Source organism: Oncorhynchus masou, chromosome 24 (genome assembly GCF_036934945.1).
Source record: "Oncorhynchus masou masou isolate Uvic2021 chromosome 24, UVic_Omas_1.1, whole genome shotgun sequence".
Lineage (NCBI taxonomy): Eukaryota > Metazoa > Chordata > Actinopteri > Salmoniformes > Salmonidae > Oncorhynchus > Oncorhynchus masou.
In genome coordinates, this window is record NC_088235.1 from 107,626,970 (window position 1) to 107,644,258 (window position 17,289).

The following is a 17,289-nucleotide window of genomic DNA, read 5'->3' on the forward strand; positions in this document are numbered from 1 at the left end:
GCCTGAAAGAGCAGCAGTGGAAGACAGCATTCTAGGCTACATCTTCCCTCGTGATTAGGCTATTCAATGCGGTGCTGGAGCCTGAAAGAGCCAATCTCATTATGTATGAAATACATACATTTCCTCCTTCCCATCCACTTACATTTATATTACAGTATTTCAACACTGACAGACCATCTCCCTTAGGCTTCTGGTGCTATATTGAACAAACACCAGCAATCCGCTTCCCAGGCGGCCTTTTTATAGCGTTCACGTTTGATTGAGGATCATCTGAAGAGCTGACCGCAGAGAGAGCCCATTGGTGCGTCAGGGGACAAGGGCGCATCAAGTGATTGGTGAGCCGAGCTCAGGAATAGTGGCACTTGAGTTCACAACAAGCGCAGGCAGCACATCAGAGAGAGAGCCAACCAACATGCTTCACACAGAGCGAGCAGGATGATTTTCTATCACGAATATGGATTTATTGGGATCTACTAGGTTTCATTCACTTGTTTGCGCCTTGGTAATCTATGGTGCACTAACCAAAGGGATAGATGGTGAGTAAGGGTACTTTTATTATGTATTTTTTGGTTATATCAGTTGATAACTGTTCAATTCTCATTTCGTAGTTTTTTAGAAGACATCGGCTGAAGTATAAAGTTTCATCTGGTGTTTGGGTTTATTGATTTTGCAGGTGTCCTCATTGTGTTGTCACCCTAGTCTGTGTACCCGTCTGTATAGCTATCATTCCACTCCTTGCCACTACTTGTCGTGCTAAACAGGTTAAGTTATATAAAATGTTTTGTATAGCGCACAATTACTGCTGCTGCGTTTCTTCTGAAAATAATGCTGATCAGATCATCCTCGTGCTCTATAGATCGTCTGAAAGTGTTTATGAATCCATCACTGTAGTAGCCAACAATATCTAATTTTCTATTTATTTTACCTTTATTTAACTCGGCAAGTCAGTTAAGAACAAATTCTTATTTTCAATAACGGCCGAGGAACAGTGGGTTAACTGCCTGTTCTGGGGCAGAACGATAGATTTGTACCTTGTCAGCTCAGGGGATTTGAACTTGCAACCTTCCGGTTACTAGTCCAACCACTAGGCTACCCTGCAGCAGTGTGAGCCATTTGTTTTTATTTTTAATGGGTGTTAATAACAGTCCTATAACCGGCTTATATAGGCATGAAAAAGTATCGATTTACATGTAGGATATCTATGTTTTTTAATTGTCCTTACAGAAATGATGCCCTCAGCTGTAAGTGTGTAGGAGATCTTAAAAGTATTTGCTGTTGGCATACCTGCCCTTTCTCTGATCAGGGGCATTCTCTACTCTCTAACCCCTGAGCTGCATGTGTCACAACAACTATTGTTAAGTAGCTGATCAGTAGACTTGTTTCTGATTGGATATAGTGATTCTAACTGGCATGCCTTGAATTTCAATTGGAAATGTGAGGGGTGACATCACTGCTATCTCCCAGTGTTCATGGCACATTCTGTAAGGAGCTCTGACGCTAAAAGAGCACACAAAGACAGACCCAACAATGAGGTGCAGCGTAAGCCCCCACGGGGGGCGGGCATATTCTATGTCTCCAATACTCCTAAGAGTGTGTTTGAGTCTGTGCGTGGGTCTGTGTGTGAGTCTGTGTGTGCATGTGAGCGCTTGTGTGTGTGTGCTCGTGCACGATTGTTCTGTTATCACCACTGAAACAAGCAAACACACCAGCCTGTGTGTGCATCAGTCAGTCTGTGAAAGAGAGGCCGGTCAGATCTCCCCTCCACATGTGCTGCAAAAATGAAAGGGCCTTTCTACAAGAGATAGCACTGAACAAAGAGATATACCGCCATTAGCATATGAAAGAGGCCTTACATGCTGTGGGAGGGGATGTTTGGTTGGCTGGCGCTACGTTTTAAATGCACCATTAGTCAACAGGCTTTTGGTTGAATCTTAAGGTACTGATATGCCTCACAGGAAGACCTCTTGGTCTTATAAAGGGACTGTGGTTTCTTAAATGAATGCCATGCGACAGTTATTCTGTTTTCAAAAAAGTATTTCCTGATTAATTGATTGCTTAAAAGGCATCTCCGTCAACAACCTGTTGGTGTTGGCAAGGCCAGGATGTTTGGCTGCAGTTGGCAGCCTTGACGGTGTGTGTCCCCCAATGGGATGTCAGTTCAACGTCTAGTTCTTAGTTTACATTTGGTTGAGTTATCAACTAACATGAATGCAATGTAAAATCATAAACAAATTTCACAATGTCATTGGATTTAGGTTAAATGTTGGGTGAAAAAAAACATTGAATTTCACATTCATTTTTTGTTGTTGGAATGACGTGGTTTCATCCAGTTTTTGCCCAGTGGGGATCGTGTGTGTGTGCGTGTGTGTGTGTGTGTGTGTGTGTGTGTGCGTGCGTGCGTGTGTGTGTGTGTGTGTGTGCGCCCTGGTAATGCACACTGGATGATCCCGTGTCTGATCTGCCTTGGATCTACGTACTTCCAGCTGATAGTCCATGATAGTGGACATATGGCTGGACACCCGATATTCTCCCCAGACCTTCCCCAGCCCACCTGGACACCAACCCCCAACCAGGGTCATGCTGAGATGAGGTCTAGACACTCATAAGCTGCTCTAGTGAAAATCTGGAGGCTCTCTGTGAAATTGATTGTCCTTCACAAATGATACTAAGGAGAGAGAGGATGAGTAAGCTGTGCCATTGTCCACGTGGAAAGTGTGATTGCACCACCACCGTGATTGGTCTGATTTGACCATTTTGACAGTCACTGATTGTTCTGATTTGACCATTTTGACAGTCACTCACCTTTCCAGTCAGAAATTTGACTGATCTGATCTACTTTACCAATACATATCTGTAGTTCGAATGGACTGGAAAGCTAAGATTTGTGGCGCAATACATTCCTGTGTAACTTGATGTGATATACCATTATGGTTGCGTCACCTGCGTAACATGGAACTCTGTAAATCCCAAACCTTCAAACAATCGTCATGCAGTGCACACCCACAACATGGCAGGCCATTCATCGTATATGGTCATATCCAGCTTTGAGAAAGGCCCGCTGGAATGAACCAAAATGAAAACAGGTGTGCACTTCACACCCCTCTGTGTGTTAAATGCTGTGGGTCCCTTCTTACACGCATTCCATCCATTACACGGCCTGCCACTGTTGATAATCTGATTCTGCTGGGTGGTTACGGCAACTTTGGGTTGCCATGTTTGGGAAACCCTTGTCGTTGATATCATCCATCGTTAGTGCGTATCCTAGAGTTAGTTTTCTTATTCATCACGCGCTGTTAGCAGTAATTGCACCCGATTCAGCTGCCCTGCACGCCATTTTGGGTGTCAGGTAGCCTAGTCGTTAGAGTGTTGGACTTGTAACCGAAAGGTTGCAAGATCAAATCCCTGAGCTGACAAGGTAAAAATCTGTAGTTCTGCCCCTGAACAAGGCAGGTAACCCACTGTTCCTAGGCCATCATTGAAAATAAGAATAGGTTCTTAACTGACTTGCCTTAAATAAAGGTAAAATAAAACAAATGTTTTGAACCATTTCAAATGTCTAAAGGTAGAAACTCTGCCTTCCCGGCAGGTCCGGGGGGAGCAAATCAAGTGCACTATATGCCTACCGCTAGCCAATCGGATGGCTCACATTACCATGTCTGTAGTAACGTAGTAGGCGGAAACAACATCTACATCTAAATTGATACTGTGAGATTTCAAAAATGTGAAAACCATGACTAGAGAGCGACTGTCAATGAATACAGCAAAGATCTGCTTTTTTATGAGTGAGTTCGTGTTTTTACTCAGCACTATCCACTTTCTATTCAACACTTTTTTATAATCCATAAACTGTGCATTCTCCCTACTTCCACTTGCGCTACAACCAGCACTGCTGCTGAAATGAGTAGGAAAGGGTATCGATAGGCTTGCGTTCTTACCATTAGCCGCATAGATCTTTTTTTAATATCAAGGAATATTTCACTTTCTCCGGTCATAGGAGTAACAACATGAATTTATGCATGAGGCAGAAGTTTGAGTTTCGCCATAGAGCTGGAAGATGGTGTCCCTTTTGGGTCAGTGTCAGCGGAGGCAAGGAAGAGCTGAGGGACGTTGAGAGGTGAACCTTCAGTCTGCTGCCCTCTCCCTCTGCTGAGACTGACCATCAGATGCAGGCATTCTCCATCAGACCAGTAAAATAAACTAAAAGCAAATTATTTACATTTATACTCACTCAGCTGTGTGTTACAAATAATACAACAGCTAATACCAATATGATCATATATCCTACCTCACATGTTGAAGTATATATTTTTAAATGGTCTGAGAAAAACGACAAAGGATTGGCAGGACAATTCAAGCAAAGCCAATATGCGGTGAGAATGTTTTGTGCCTGTAGCCTACTGAACAAACCTCATTGATACAGTACTGTTTTTAATAGCATCATGTTGCATAGATTTATGTGTTATTCTTTTTTGAATGGTAGATCTAAGCTTGCATTTTAACTGAGGAAGTGATCTCGACTCAAAAAAGATTGGTGACCACTGATCTAAGGGATGAGGAGACGGAAGTGATTCATCTTTATTCTGTTAAAGTATATCTCTCTGTCAGGTGTAATGTTTAGGAATGTTCTGCCTCATTTGGTAACATGTAGGATCTGGTGTTTGTTTGGTAACATGTAGGATCTGGTGAGTGTTTGGTAACATGTAGGATCTGGTGAGTGTTTGGTAACATGTAGGATCTGGTGAGTGTTTGGTAACATGTAGGATCTGGTGAGTGTTTGGTAACATGTAGGATCTGGTGAGTGTTTGGTAACATGTAGGATCTAGTGAGTGTTTGGTAACATGTAGGATCTGGTGAATGTTTGTTTGCTTACTTGAGTTTAGCATTTTGTCCAATAACAGAAATGTAGCCCCTTTCTGCTTTGGGATGTGTTGTTTATACTGTATGTACAGTCGTGGCCAAAAGTTTTGAGAATGACACATATTAATTTCCACAAAGTTTGCTGCTTCAGTGTCTTTAGATATTTTTATCAGAGGTTACTATGGAATACTGAAGTATAATTACAAGTATTTCATAAGTGTCCAATGCTTTTATTGACAATTACATGAAGTTGATGCAAAGAGTCAATATTTGCAGTGTTGACCCTTCTTTTTCAAGACCTCTGCAATCCGCCCTACTATGCTGTCAATTAACTTCTGGGCCACATCCTGACTGATGGCAGCCCATTCTTGCATAACCAATGCTTGGAGTTTGTCAGAATTTGTGGGGTTTTGTTTGTCCACACGCCTTTTGAGGATTGACCACAAGTTCTCAATGGGATTAAGATCTGGGGGGTTTCCTGGTCATGGACCCAAAATATCAATGTTTTGTTCCCTTAGCCACTTATGGCCACTTATGTAAAGGTGCTCCATCATGCTGGAAAAGGCATTGTTCATCACCAAACTGTTCCTGGATGGTTGGGAGAAGTTGCTCTCGGAGGATGTGTTGGTACCATTCTTTATTCATGGTGTTCTTAGGCAAAATTGTGAGTGAGCCCACTCCCTTGGCTGAGAAGCAACCCCACACATGAATGGTCTCAGGATGCTTTACTGTTGGCATGACACAGGACTGATGGTAGCGCTCACCTTGTCTTTTCCAGACAAGCTTTTTCCCGGATGCCCCAAACAATCGGAATAAAAAATAAAGAAAAACCCTTGAATGAGTAGATGAGTGTTTACTGGTTGAAATGGGTGCTATAGAATATACTCTACGTCCTCCTGGAGAGCTACTGGGTTGGAAGGCTTTTGCGCCATCCCTATTCTAACACACCCGAGGTACCGTAAAAATTATCTCTCCAGGAGAAGGATTGGCCATCCTTGATCTGATCTACAGTGTAAATGATACCAGTTCATCTGAATGGATGTTCTATATTCCAGTAAGCCGGGCATTAGGAGGAGCCATTTGGTTAATTCCTCTCTCCCCTGGTAGACGTGTTGGACAAACACGTGAATGGATTAATCCACTAATTAGTATGGGAGGCAACATGTTTACAGCCAAACTAATGAACAGAACAGAAACATAGCTGTGATTGGCAGACGTTGTGTCATTAATCTCTGCTGTGCTGTGCGATTAAGTAGATGCACAGCAGCACCGAGGCTTTACTAGGAATGAATGCATTGATAAATTACTGACTTCTGTCTGCCTGCGGTCGCCATGGCGATAGAGAGACTGCAGAAACAGAACCGTGGAATTGGTTGCCATGGAGGCCAGCTGTGATGCTTTGTGAGGCTATTAAGTTCCAAAACGTCCTTGTACCGGAGATGAGAATGGGGAGCGAGCAGGCCGCTTTTCATAGGAGGAGAGAGAGCCTTTTGTGTCATACGCTATTGGACACAATTGCTATGTGTGACAATGCAAAACTTGACTCTTTGAGAGAATAAAATACATTAGTAGACATATGAATCCCCTCTAGTTCATCCTCACGAGAACATTTTTTAGTGGTACTGACATTTGTACGACAATGTGAAAGAGACAGAGAATGTATGAAAGACACCTTGAGAATAATATACAGTATATCAGAATAAGTCTGCTGTGACATATTTCAGTTTCCCCCTGAAGATCAATTGCTATTAGTTGAATCAGACATTTTAGTGCACGTCCGGAACTAAAGTCTGCACACCTTTGGCCCTCCGGGTCTGGAATGTTCCACCCATGTGCAAAAACAGAAACACACAAAATGGCAGAATATGGAGAATGAACAGAGTGCATCTTCAAGACCCGAAATGTATTAAATACTTAAATGAAAAAAATAAAGGCCTTTACCATTACAAATGCAGACATAGAGGACAGAGTAAAGCCGAACCCCGACATAATTTGGGATGATTTTAAGGGGTACATTAGGGGAATGATAATATCATACTCTGCTAAAGTTAAATCAAAATTTTAATTCAAGAAAAATATGAATAAATCCCTATCTTAGAAAAAGCCCTAAACATTTTTACAGGGTAAAGAAGAAAATACAATTTCAGAACTTAAGCAGGAATATGATTTTTTACTCTTGAAGAGAGCCAACAACTACAGGTTAAGTAAAGGATAAACAGTGATGTTCTGTACATTACCTTGGAAATAATGGACGAGTCAGCAGAGTTCATTTTTCCAAGGTAATGTACAGAATGGAAGCCTTTATCTTGTTTATACCACAATTGCCAAAGAAAACAAAGCACACATTTACCGGTAGAAATAACATTTTGTTGAAATTTTCATTTATATAAGATTACTTAGTATATAAGATACTTAGTCATCTTTTGGTTTCTAGAGACATGACCCAGTCGTTCGTTCGATTGGTTTGATATTTATGGACACGACCCAGTCGTTGGTACTTTATGTTCCGTAACTATGCTCGTTCATTCTTTATATCCCTTGTTTGCTAGCTAGCCATCTAGCTATGGCTAACACGGTCACAACCTCTGCAGTCAGAATAACAGCAAAGTAACTGCATTTGCGTTTGTTTAGCTATTTTTCTATTGGAATTCATTTGGATACATCCACAACAATGAGCTGATGATGCCCGATTTTGCCTGGCCTAGCTAGAAAAGTTAGCCTTCTCGTCAGTGTTACGATTTTCTTCTGTTGAAAGAGAGGAAGATGATAAATGAACAATACACAAAAACAAGAAATGTGAAAAACCGAAACAGCCCTATCTGGTGCAACAAACACAGAGACAGGAACAATCACCCACGAAATACCCAAAGAATATGGCTGCCTAAATATGGTTCCAAATCAGAGACAACGATAAACACCTGCCTCTGATTGAGAACCACTCGAGGCAACCATAGACTTTCCTAGACAACTCTACTAAACACAACCCCATAAATCTAATAAACCCCTAGACAAGACAAGACACAAAAAACACCCATGTCACACCCTGGCCTGACCAAAATAATATAGAAAACACAAAATACTAAGGCCAGGGCGTGACAGTCAGGATACTCAACAACAGCACGAGGCTCGAAGCTAGCTAAATAGTTTGTTGCTAGCAAACCTGCCAATATGACAACCAAATAAAAAAATATCAGATGTTGAAAACAGCTTGTCAAACTAGAAACATGTGGGAGGATTTGACAGCATACAAAGAATAACTCATGATCTACAGAAATCCTTTAAAACGTATTATGGCTTAGATCCCTCTAACGGGATCGATATGACAATAGCCATTGAAAGTGCAGGGTGCCAAATTCAAAACAACAGAAATCTCATAATTTAAATTCCTCAAACATAGAAGTATTTTACACCATTTTAAAGATGACCACAGTGTCCGATTTCAAAAAGGCTTTACGACGAAAGCACACCAAATGATTATGTTAGGTCTGCACCTAGTCACAGAAAAACACAAATATCTGAGTTTACATTGGCGCGTTATGTTTAGTAGTTCCAAAACATCCGGTAATTTTGCAGAGAGCCACATCAATTTACAGAAATACTCATCATAAATGTTGATGAAAATACAAGTTTTATGCACGGAACTTTAGATACACTTCTCCTTAATGCAACCGCTGTGTCAGATTTCAAAAAAGCTTTACCGAAAAAGCACAGCATGCAATAATCTGAGTACAGCGCTCAGACAACAAAACAAGCCATACAGATATCCGCCATGTTGTGGAGTCAACAAAAGTCAGAAATAGCATGATAAATATTCACTTACCTATGATGATCTTCATCAGAATGCATGTCATGTCTTATTATGTCTGTTCCTGTCCTTTCTCTTCACTCTGTCTCTCTCTGCTGGTCTTATTAGGTTACCTTCTCTTTCTCTCCTTCTCCAGCTGTTCCTCATCTCCCCTAACTAGCTCGTTCACCCTTTCCCCACCTGTTCCCTTTTTTCCCTCTGATTAGGTCTCTATTTCTCTCTCTGTTCCTGCTACTTTCGGTGTCAGATTCTCGTTTGTGTTTCTCATGCCAGAAGCAAGCTATCGTCTCGTTTGCTTCCTCCTAGTCCTATCCTGTCGGAGTCTGCCTGGCAGGTGCATCCTGTACACTACTAACTATCTTTTGTTTGCACCGTGTCCAGTTCATCATATGCTACGTGTGATCAGCTACCACCGTTCCTCTGTGACCCGCACCGACCCAGAGCGACCTGCAGCCTGTCGCCGCTACCCAGCTATTCATCAGAGGGACTTTATGTTTCATTTGTCGCCCTCTCTGCGGGTATTCTATTGTGCCATTGACAACGTCGGAAGAGGATCTATGCCATTCCTGTTTTTTCATTAAAAGAACTCTGTTTCTGTTAAACCGCTTTTGGGTCTTCACTCAAGTACATAACAGAAGAATCTGACCAAGAATGGACCCAGCGGCTCCGGACCCTTTTCACTCCGCCGTCGAGATCCAGGGAGCGATGCTAGGCAGACACGAGGAGGAATTGTCTGCTGCTCGACATGCCGTTGAGACCCTGGCCGCCCAAGTCTCCGACCTCACAAGACAGGTTCACCAACTCCACCTCGATCCACCGCCCACTTCCAGGGTTTCCGAGTCTCCGGAGCCCAGGATCAATAACCCGCCGTGTTACTCTGGGGAGCCCACTGAGTGCCGCTCATTCCTCACTCAGTGTGATGTGGTGTTTTCTCTCCAGCCCAACACTTACTCCAGGAGCACAGCTCGCATCGCCTACGTCATTTCTCTCCTTACCGGACGGGCGCGTGAGTGGGGCACGGCAATCTGGGAGGCGAGGGCTGAGTGTATTAACCAGTATCAGGACTTTAAGGAGGAGATGATACGGGTTTTTGACCGTTCTGTTTTTGGGGAAGAGGCTTCCAGGGCCCTGTCTTCCCTATGTCAGGGGAATCGATCCATAACGGATTATTCTATTGAGTTTCGCACTCTCGCTGCCTCTAGTGACTGGAACGAGCCGGCTTTGCTCGCTCGTTTTCTGGAGGGTCTCCTCGCCGAGGTTAAGGATGAGATTCTCTCCCGGGAGGTTCCTTCCAGCCTAGACTCCTTAATAGCTCTCGCTATTCGCATAGAGCGACGGTTTGATCGTCGTCGCCGAGCTCGTGGAAAGGAGCTCGCGTTCTCCGTTGCCCCCCTCTCCGCATCACTGCCACCTGCTGCATCACTGCCACCCTCCTCCGCCGGCTCGGATGCTGAACCTATGCAGCTGGGGGGTATCCGCATCTCGGCCAAAGAGAAGGAACGGAGAATCACCAACCGCCTCTGTCTCTACTGCGGCTCCGCTGGTCATTTTGTCACCTCATGCCCAGTAAAAGCCAGAGCTCATCAGTAAGAGGAGGGCTACTGGTGAGCGCAACTACTCAGGTCTCTCCTTCAAGATCCTGCACTACCTTTCCGGTCCATCTCCGCTGGACCGGTTCATCTGCTTCCTGCAGTGCCTTGATAGACTCTGGGGCGGAGGGCTGTTTTATGGACGAGACCTGGGCTCGGGAACATGACATTCCTCTCAGACAGTTAAGGGATCCCATGGCCTTGTTCGCTTTAGATGGTAGTTCTCTCCCCAAGATTCAGCGTGAAACGCTGCCTTTAACCCTCACTGTCTCTGGTAATCATAGCGAAACCATTTCTTTTTTAATTTTTCGTTCACCTTTTACACCTGTTGTTTTGGGTCATCCCTGGCTAGTTCGCCATAACCCTTCTATTAATTGGTCTAGTAATACTATCCTATCCTGGAATGTTTCTTGTCATGTGACCTGTTTAATGTCTGCTATCCCTCCTGTTTCCTCTGTCTCTTCTTCACAGGAGGAGCCTGGTGATTTGACAGGGGTGCCGGAGGAGTATCACGATCTGCGCACGGTGTTCAGTCGTTCCAAGGCCACTTCTCTCCCTCCACACCGGTCGTATGACTGTAGTATTGATCTCCTTCCGGGAACTACTCCCCCGGGGTAGATTATACTCTCTGTCGGCTCCCGAACGTAAGGCTCTCGAGGATTATTTGTCTGTATCGCTCGACGCCGGTACCATAGTCTCCTCCTCCTCTCCCGCCGGAGCGGGGTTTTTTTTTGTTCAGAAGAAGGACGGGTCCCTGCGCCCATGCGTGGATTATCGAGGGCTGAATGACATAACAGTTAAGAATCGTTATCCGCTTCCTCTTATGTCTTCAGCCTTCGAGATCCTGCAGGGAGCCAGGTTTTTCACCAAATTGGACCTTCGTAACGCCTACCATCTCATGCGCATCAGGGAGGGGGACGAGTGGAAGACGGCGTTTAACACTCCTTTAGGGCACTTTGAATACCGGGTTCTTCCTTTCGGCCTCGTTAACGCTCCAGCTGTCTTTCAGGCACTAGTTAATGACGTCCTGAGAGACATGCTGAACATTTTTGTTTTCGTTTACATGGACGATATCCTGATTTTTTCACCGTCTCTCCCGATTCATGTTCAGCACGTGCGACGCGTCCTCCAGCGCCTTTTAGAGAACTGTCTTTATGTGAAGGCTGAGAAGTGCACTTTTCATGCCTCCTCTGTCCCTTTTCTCGGTTCCGTTATTTCCGCTGAGGGCATTAAGATGGATCCCGCTAAGGTCCAGGCTGTCATTGATTGGCCCGTTCCTAAGTCACGCGTCGAGCTGCAGCGCTTTCTTGGCTTCGCGAATTTCTATCGTCGTTTCATCCGTAATTTCGGTCAGGTGGCAGCTCCCCTCACAGCCCTTACTTCTGTTAAGACGTGCTTTAAGTGGTCTGTTTCCGCCCAGGGAGCTTTTGATCTTCTCAAGAATCGTTTACATCCGCACCTATTCTTGTTACACCTGACATCTCTAGACAGTTTGTTGTTGAGGTTGACGCGTCAGAGGTGGGCGTGGGAGCCATTCTTTCTCAGCGCTCCCTCTCTGACGGCAAGGTCCATCCTTGCGCGTTTTTTCTCATCGCTTATCGCCGTCGGAACGTAACTATGATGTTGGTAATCGCGAACTGCTCGCCATCCGCTTAGCCCTAGGCGAATGGCGACAGTGGTTGGAGGGGGCGACCGTTCCTTTTGTCGTTTGGACTGACCATAGGAACCTTGAGTACATCCGTTCAGCCAAACGACTTAATGCGCGTCAGGCTCGTTGGGCTCTGTTTTTCGCTCGTTTCGAGTTCGTTATTTCTTATCGTCCGGGCTCAAAGAACACCAAGCCTGATGCTTTATCTCGTCTCTTCAGTTCTTCTGAGGTCTCCACCGACCCCGAGGGGATTCTCCCTGAGGGGCGGGTTGTCGGGTTGACTGTCTGGGGAATTGAGAGGCAGGTAAAGCAAGCACTCACTCACACTCCGTCGCCGCGAGCTTGTCCTAGGAACCTTCTGTTCGTTCCCGTTCCTACTCGTCTGGCCGTTCTTCAGTGGGCCCACTCTGCCAAGTTAGCCGGCCACACCGGCGTTCGGGGTACGCTCGCTTCCATTCGCCAGCGTTTCTGGTGGCCCACTCGGGAACGTGACACGCGTCGATTTGTCGCTGCTTGTTCGGTCTGCGCGCAGACTAAATCTGGGAACTCTCCTCCTGCCGGCCGTCTCAGACCGCTTCCCATTCCCTCTCGACCGTGGTCTCACATCGCTTTAGATTTTATCACCGAACTGCCTTCATCAGCGGGGAAGACAGTTATTCTTACGGTTGTCGATAGATTCTCTAAGGCGGCTCATTTCATTCCTCTCGCTAAGCTCCCGTCTGCTAAGGAGACGGCTCAGATCATTATCGAGAATGTTTTCCGAATTCATGGCCTTCCGTCAGACGTCGTTTCGGACAGAGGCCCGCAGTTCACGTCTCAATTTTGGAGGGAGTTTTGCCGTTTGATTGGGGCTTCCGTCAGTCTCTCGTCCGGCTTCCATCCCCAGTCTAACGGTCAAGCCGAACGGGCCAATCAGACTGTTGGTCGCATCTTACGCAGTCTTTCTTTTCGTAACCCTGCGTCTTGGTCAGAACAGCTCCCCTGGGCAGAGTACGTCCACAACTCGCTTCCTTCGTCTGCTACCGGTCTATCTCCTTTTCAGAGTAGCCTCGGGTACCAACCTCCGCTGTTCTCATCTCAGCTCGCCGAGTCCTGCGTCCCCTCCGCTCAGGCTTTTGTCCAGCGTTGCGAGCGCACCTGGAAGGGGGTCAGGTCGGCACTTTGCCGTTATAGGGCGCAGACTGTGAGGGCCGCTAATAAGCGTAGAACCAAGAGTCCTAGATATTGTTGCGGTCAGAGAGTATGGCTCTCCACTCAGAACCTTCCCCTTAAGACAGCTTCTCGCAAGTTGACCCCGCGGTTCATTGGTCCGTTCCGTATTTCTCAAGTCATTAATCCTGTCGCAGTGCGACTTCTTCTCCCGCGATATCTTCGTCGCGTTCACCCGGTCTTCCATGTCTCCTGTGTTAAGCCCGTTCTTCGCGCCCCCGCTCGTCCCTCCCCCCTCCATCCTTGTCGAGGCGCACCTATCTACAGGGTTCGTAAGATTTTGGACATGCGTCTTCGGGGCCGTGGTCATCAGTACCTAGTGGATTGGGAGGGGTACGGTCCTGAGGAGAGGAGTTGGGTTCCCTCTCGGGACGTGCTGGACCGTTCGCTGATCGATGATTTCCTCCGTTGCCGCCAGGTTTCCTCCTCGAGTGCGCCAGGAGGCGCTCGGTGAGTGGGGGGGGGGAACTGTCATGTCTTATTATGTCTGTTCCTGTCCTTTCTCTTCACTCTGTCTCTCTCTGCTGGTCTTATTAGGTTACCTTCTCTTTCTCTCCTTCTCCAGCTGTTCCTCATCTCCCCTAACTAGCTCGTTCACCCTTTCCCCACCTGTTCCCTTTTTTCCCTCTGATTAGGTCTCTATTTCTCTCTCTGTTCCTGCTACTTTCGGTGTCAGATTCTCGTTTGTGTTTCTCATGCCAGAAGCAAGCTATCGTCTCGTTTGCTTCCTCCTAGTCCTATCCTGTCGGAGTCTGCCTGGCAGGTGCATCCTGTACACTACTAACTATCTTTTGTTTGCACCGTGTCCAGTTCATCATATGCTACGTGTGATCAGCTACCACCGTTCCTCTATGACCCGCACCGACCCAGAGCGACCTGCAGCCTGTCGCCGCTACCCAGCTATTCATCAGAGGGACTTTATGTTTCATTTGTCGCCCTCTCTGCGGGTATTCTATTGTGCCATTGACAACGTCGGAAGAGGATCTATGCCATTCCTGTTTTTTCATTAAAAGAACTCTGTTTCTGTTAAACCGCTTTTGGGTCTTCACTCAAGTACATAACAATGCACTCCCAGGAATCCCAGTTCCACAATAAATGTTAGATTTGTTCGATAAAGTCCATCATTTATGTCCAAATACCTCCTTTTTGTTTGCGCGTTTAGTACACAATCCAAACTCACGACGCGCGGGCAGGTCTCCAGGCGAAAGTTCAGATGAAAAGTCATATTACAGTTCGTAGAAACATGTCAAACGAAATATAGAATCAATCGGAGAATTCCTTTGTCTGTAGAAATGCAATGGAATGCAAGCTAACTCTCACGTGAACGCGCGTGATCAGCTCATGCCACTCTGGCAGACCTCTGACTCATTCAGCTCTCATTCCTCCTTTCTTCACAGTAGAAGCATCAAACATGAAAAACTACAAACTTCAGATTTCCCACTTCCTGGTTGGATTTTTCCACAGGTTTTTGCCTGCCATATGAGTTCTGTTATACGCACAGACATCATTCAAACAGTTTTAGAAACCCCACATGGGACCTAGAAACCGTAAATGATGTGATAATAGGAAATACAAATATTTCCATGTCAGATTTAAAAAGCTGGTTGGACTGACCAATGTAGACATTTTCAAATATATGCAACTTAAAAGTTTCATTTCACAAAATCTTGACCTGTAAGCAATGCTGAGGGAGTCCTATTTGACTATTTGAAAAAGATACGCATATGATAGGTAAGATATACAAAACCTTGCAGAGAGCATATCTAACTGACAATGTCTTAGAAAAAATATATAAACTATTCGAATCAAGACTTGAAAATAACTGATATAGATGGAGGGAGTGTTGGAACATAACATGAAAGTACAGTTAAAATGAATGTCGGCTTCATCCAGTATAAACTAATGAATATAATGTATTATACAAGAGAAAAAATTATACAGCACAACAGCAGAGTCATTTCTTAAGTGTAAAACGAGTTATGGGTGGATGAATCAAATATATTATTATTTAAATATAGGAAAGGTGTGGGCTACAGAGAAAAATAGAATAGTGAAATTTGTGGTCATATGGCATAGAGTGCTACTAGCACTGGGAATTTCCAGAGGATGAAGGATGAGGTGGAGTGAGGTTGTGAGACATATGTGATCTGTATGGTTGCTGTGGGAACATGTGGGTCTGACCAGGTGTGATGTCATAATGTGTATGGTTGCTGTGGGAACATGTGGATCTGACCAGGTGTGATGTCATAATGTGTATGGTTGCTGTGGGAACATGTGGGTCTGACCAGGTGTGATGTCATAATGTGTATGGTTGCTGTGGGAACATGTGGATCTGACCAGGTGTGATGTCATAATGTGTATGGTTGCTGTGGGAACATGTGGATCTGACCAGGTGTGATGTCATAATGTGTAAGGTTGCTGTGGGAACATGTGGATCTGACCAGGTGTGATGTCATAATGTGTATGGTTGCTGTGGGAACATTTGGGTCTGAGCAGGTGTGATGTCATAATGTCTATGGTTGCTGTGGGAACATGTGGGTCTGAGCAGGTGGGATGTCATAATGTGTATGGTTGCTGTGGGAACATTTGGGTCTGAGCTGGTGTGATGTCATTGATGTGTATGGTTGCTGTGGGAACATGTGGGTCTGAGCAGGTGTGATGTCATAATGTGTATGGTTGCTGTGGGAACATGTGGGTCTGAGCAGGTGTGATGTCATAATGTGTATGGTTGCTGTGGGAACATGTGGGTCTGAGCAGGTGTGATGTCATAATGTGTATGGTTGCTGTGGGAACATGTGGGTCTGAGCAGGTGTGATGTCATTGATATTTGTTGAAATGTGTGTGCGTCTATTTATTGTCTCATGTATTGTTGGTATTGTTTGAGAGGGTAAAAAACATAGTAAAAAATAAACCCATCAGTCAGACAATCAATCAAAAAACATGACTTCCTGTCCCCAGGTGCATCCCCTCTGAAAGCGAGGTCGGCGGCCCCGTTAACGGACCAGTGTTTCCCCAACCCCTGCTACAACCGGGCCATCTGCCGTAGCCGTGGTGACGGTTACTCTTGTTTCTGCGTGCCGGGGTTCCAGGGTGAGCGCTGCCAGATCGAGGTGAACGAGTGTGTGTCACAGCCCTGCAGGAACAGAGCCACCTGCGTAGACAGGGTGGGCAGGTACGCCTGCCTCTGCAGCCTGGGGTTCACAGGTAAGAGGAGAGAAGAGTCGGCTCCTCCAAGGCTCTGTTCAGTAATGCACCAATAGGGAAATGGATGTACTACCTGAACTTAGGTTGCAAAGGGTTCTGTTTCATTGTTAGGTGAAAAGTATGGAGAACACCTCCAAATGGTTCAGGTAAAGGGGTGCCCAATGTTACATGGGTGCAGGCTTTTGCTCCAGCCAAGCAGTAACACACTGCGTAATCAACTAGGCTTTAATTATATCTTTGATTAGTTGAATCAGGTGTGTTCCCAGTCAAGGGATGAAGGTTGCTCACCACTGGCCCCAATGAGTGTACAATGTTGTCATCTAGTGTCAGTTTGAGCTCATTACACTAGTCCTCAATCTAACCCGACCCTCTTCTATGCTCTCTAGCTCATACTGTATGTTTAAAAGAAGAAAAACAAACACATAATATCAGAATATCTATATCTTTTCCATACTCTATGACAGTTAGAGATAGAGAGAAATGCTAATTAAAGATAATCTGTGGGTAATCCTAGTTCTTTAGAGTATTTTAGGTACGATAAGGATAAGAGCGTCTGCTAAATGACTTAAATGTAAATGTAAATGTTAAATACAAGGCTACTTTCAGATGGACAAACACACGTTTCAGATGGATAAACTACTCTGTTTACTATTTTGTCACCCGTCCAAGGCCGAACTCTCCATCTGTGTTCTGGTTTACAGTGTGATTGATTAGTGGAGTCTGCTGAGTGGAGATCGGCTCATAATAATGGCTGGAACGGCGCGAGAGGAATGGCATCAAACACATAGAAACCGTGTGACACATAGAAACCGTGTGACACATAGAAACCGTGTGACACATAGAAACCGTGTGACACATAGAAACCGTGTGACACATAGAAACCGTGTGTTTGATACCATTCCACCAATTCTGCTCCAGCCATTACCACGAGTCCGTCCTCCCCAGTTAAAGTGACACGAACCTCCTGTGTCTGGGCT

The 17,289-nt window shown here is 45.2% G+C and overlaps 1 protein-coding gene across 1 annotated transcript in view; it reads left to right on the top strand.

Annotated features, from left to right (window-relative positions):
* Positions 1-413: 413 nt before the first annotated feature.
* The window catches only part of crb1 (crumbs cell polarity complex component 1), a 73,765-nt gene continuing 56,889 nt past the window's right edge, over positions 414-17,289 (top strand). The window contains exons 1-2 of the mRNA XM_064936022.1: positions 414-536; positions 16,067-16,312. Coding sequence (XP_064792094.1) covers positions 455-536; positions 16,067-16,312 — 328 coding nt within the window. The 5' untranslated portion in view covers positions 414-454. The remainder of the gene's footprint in view (positions 537-16,066; positions 16,313-17,289) is intronic.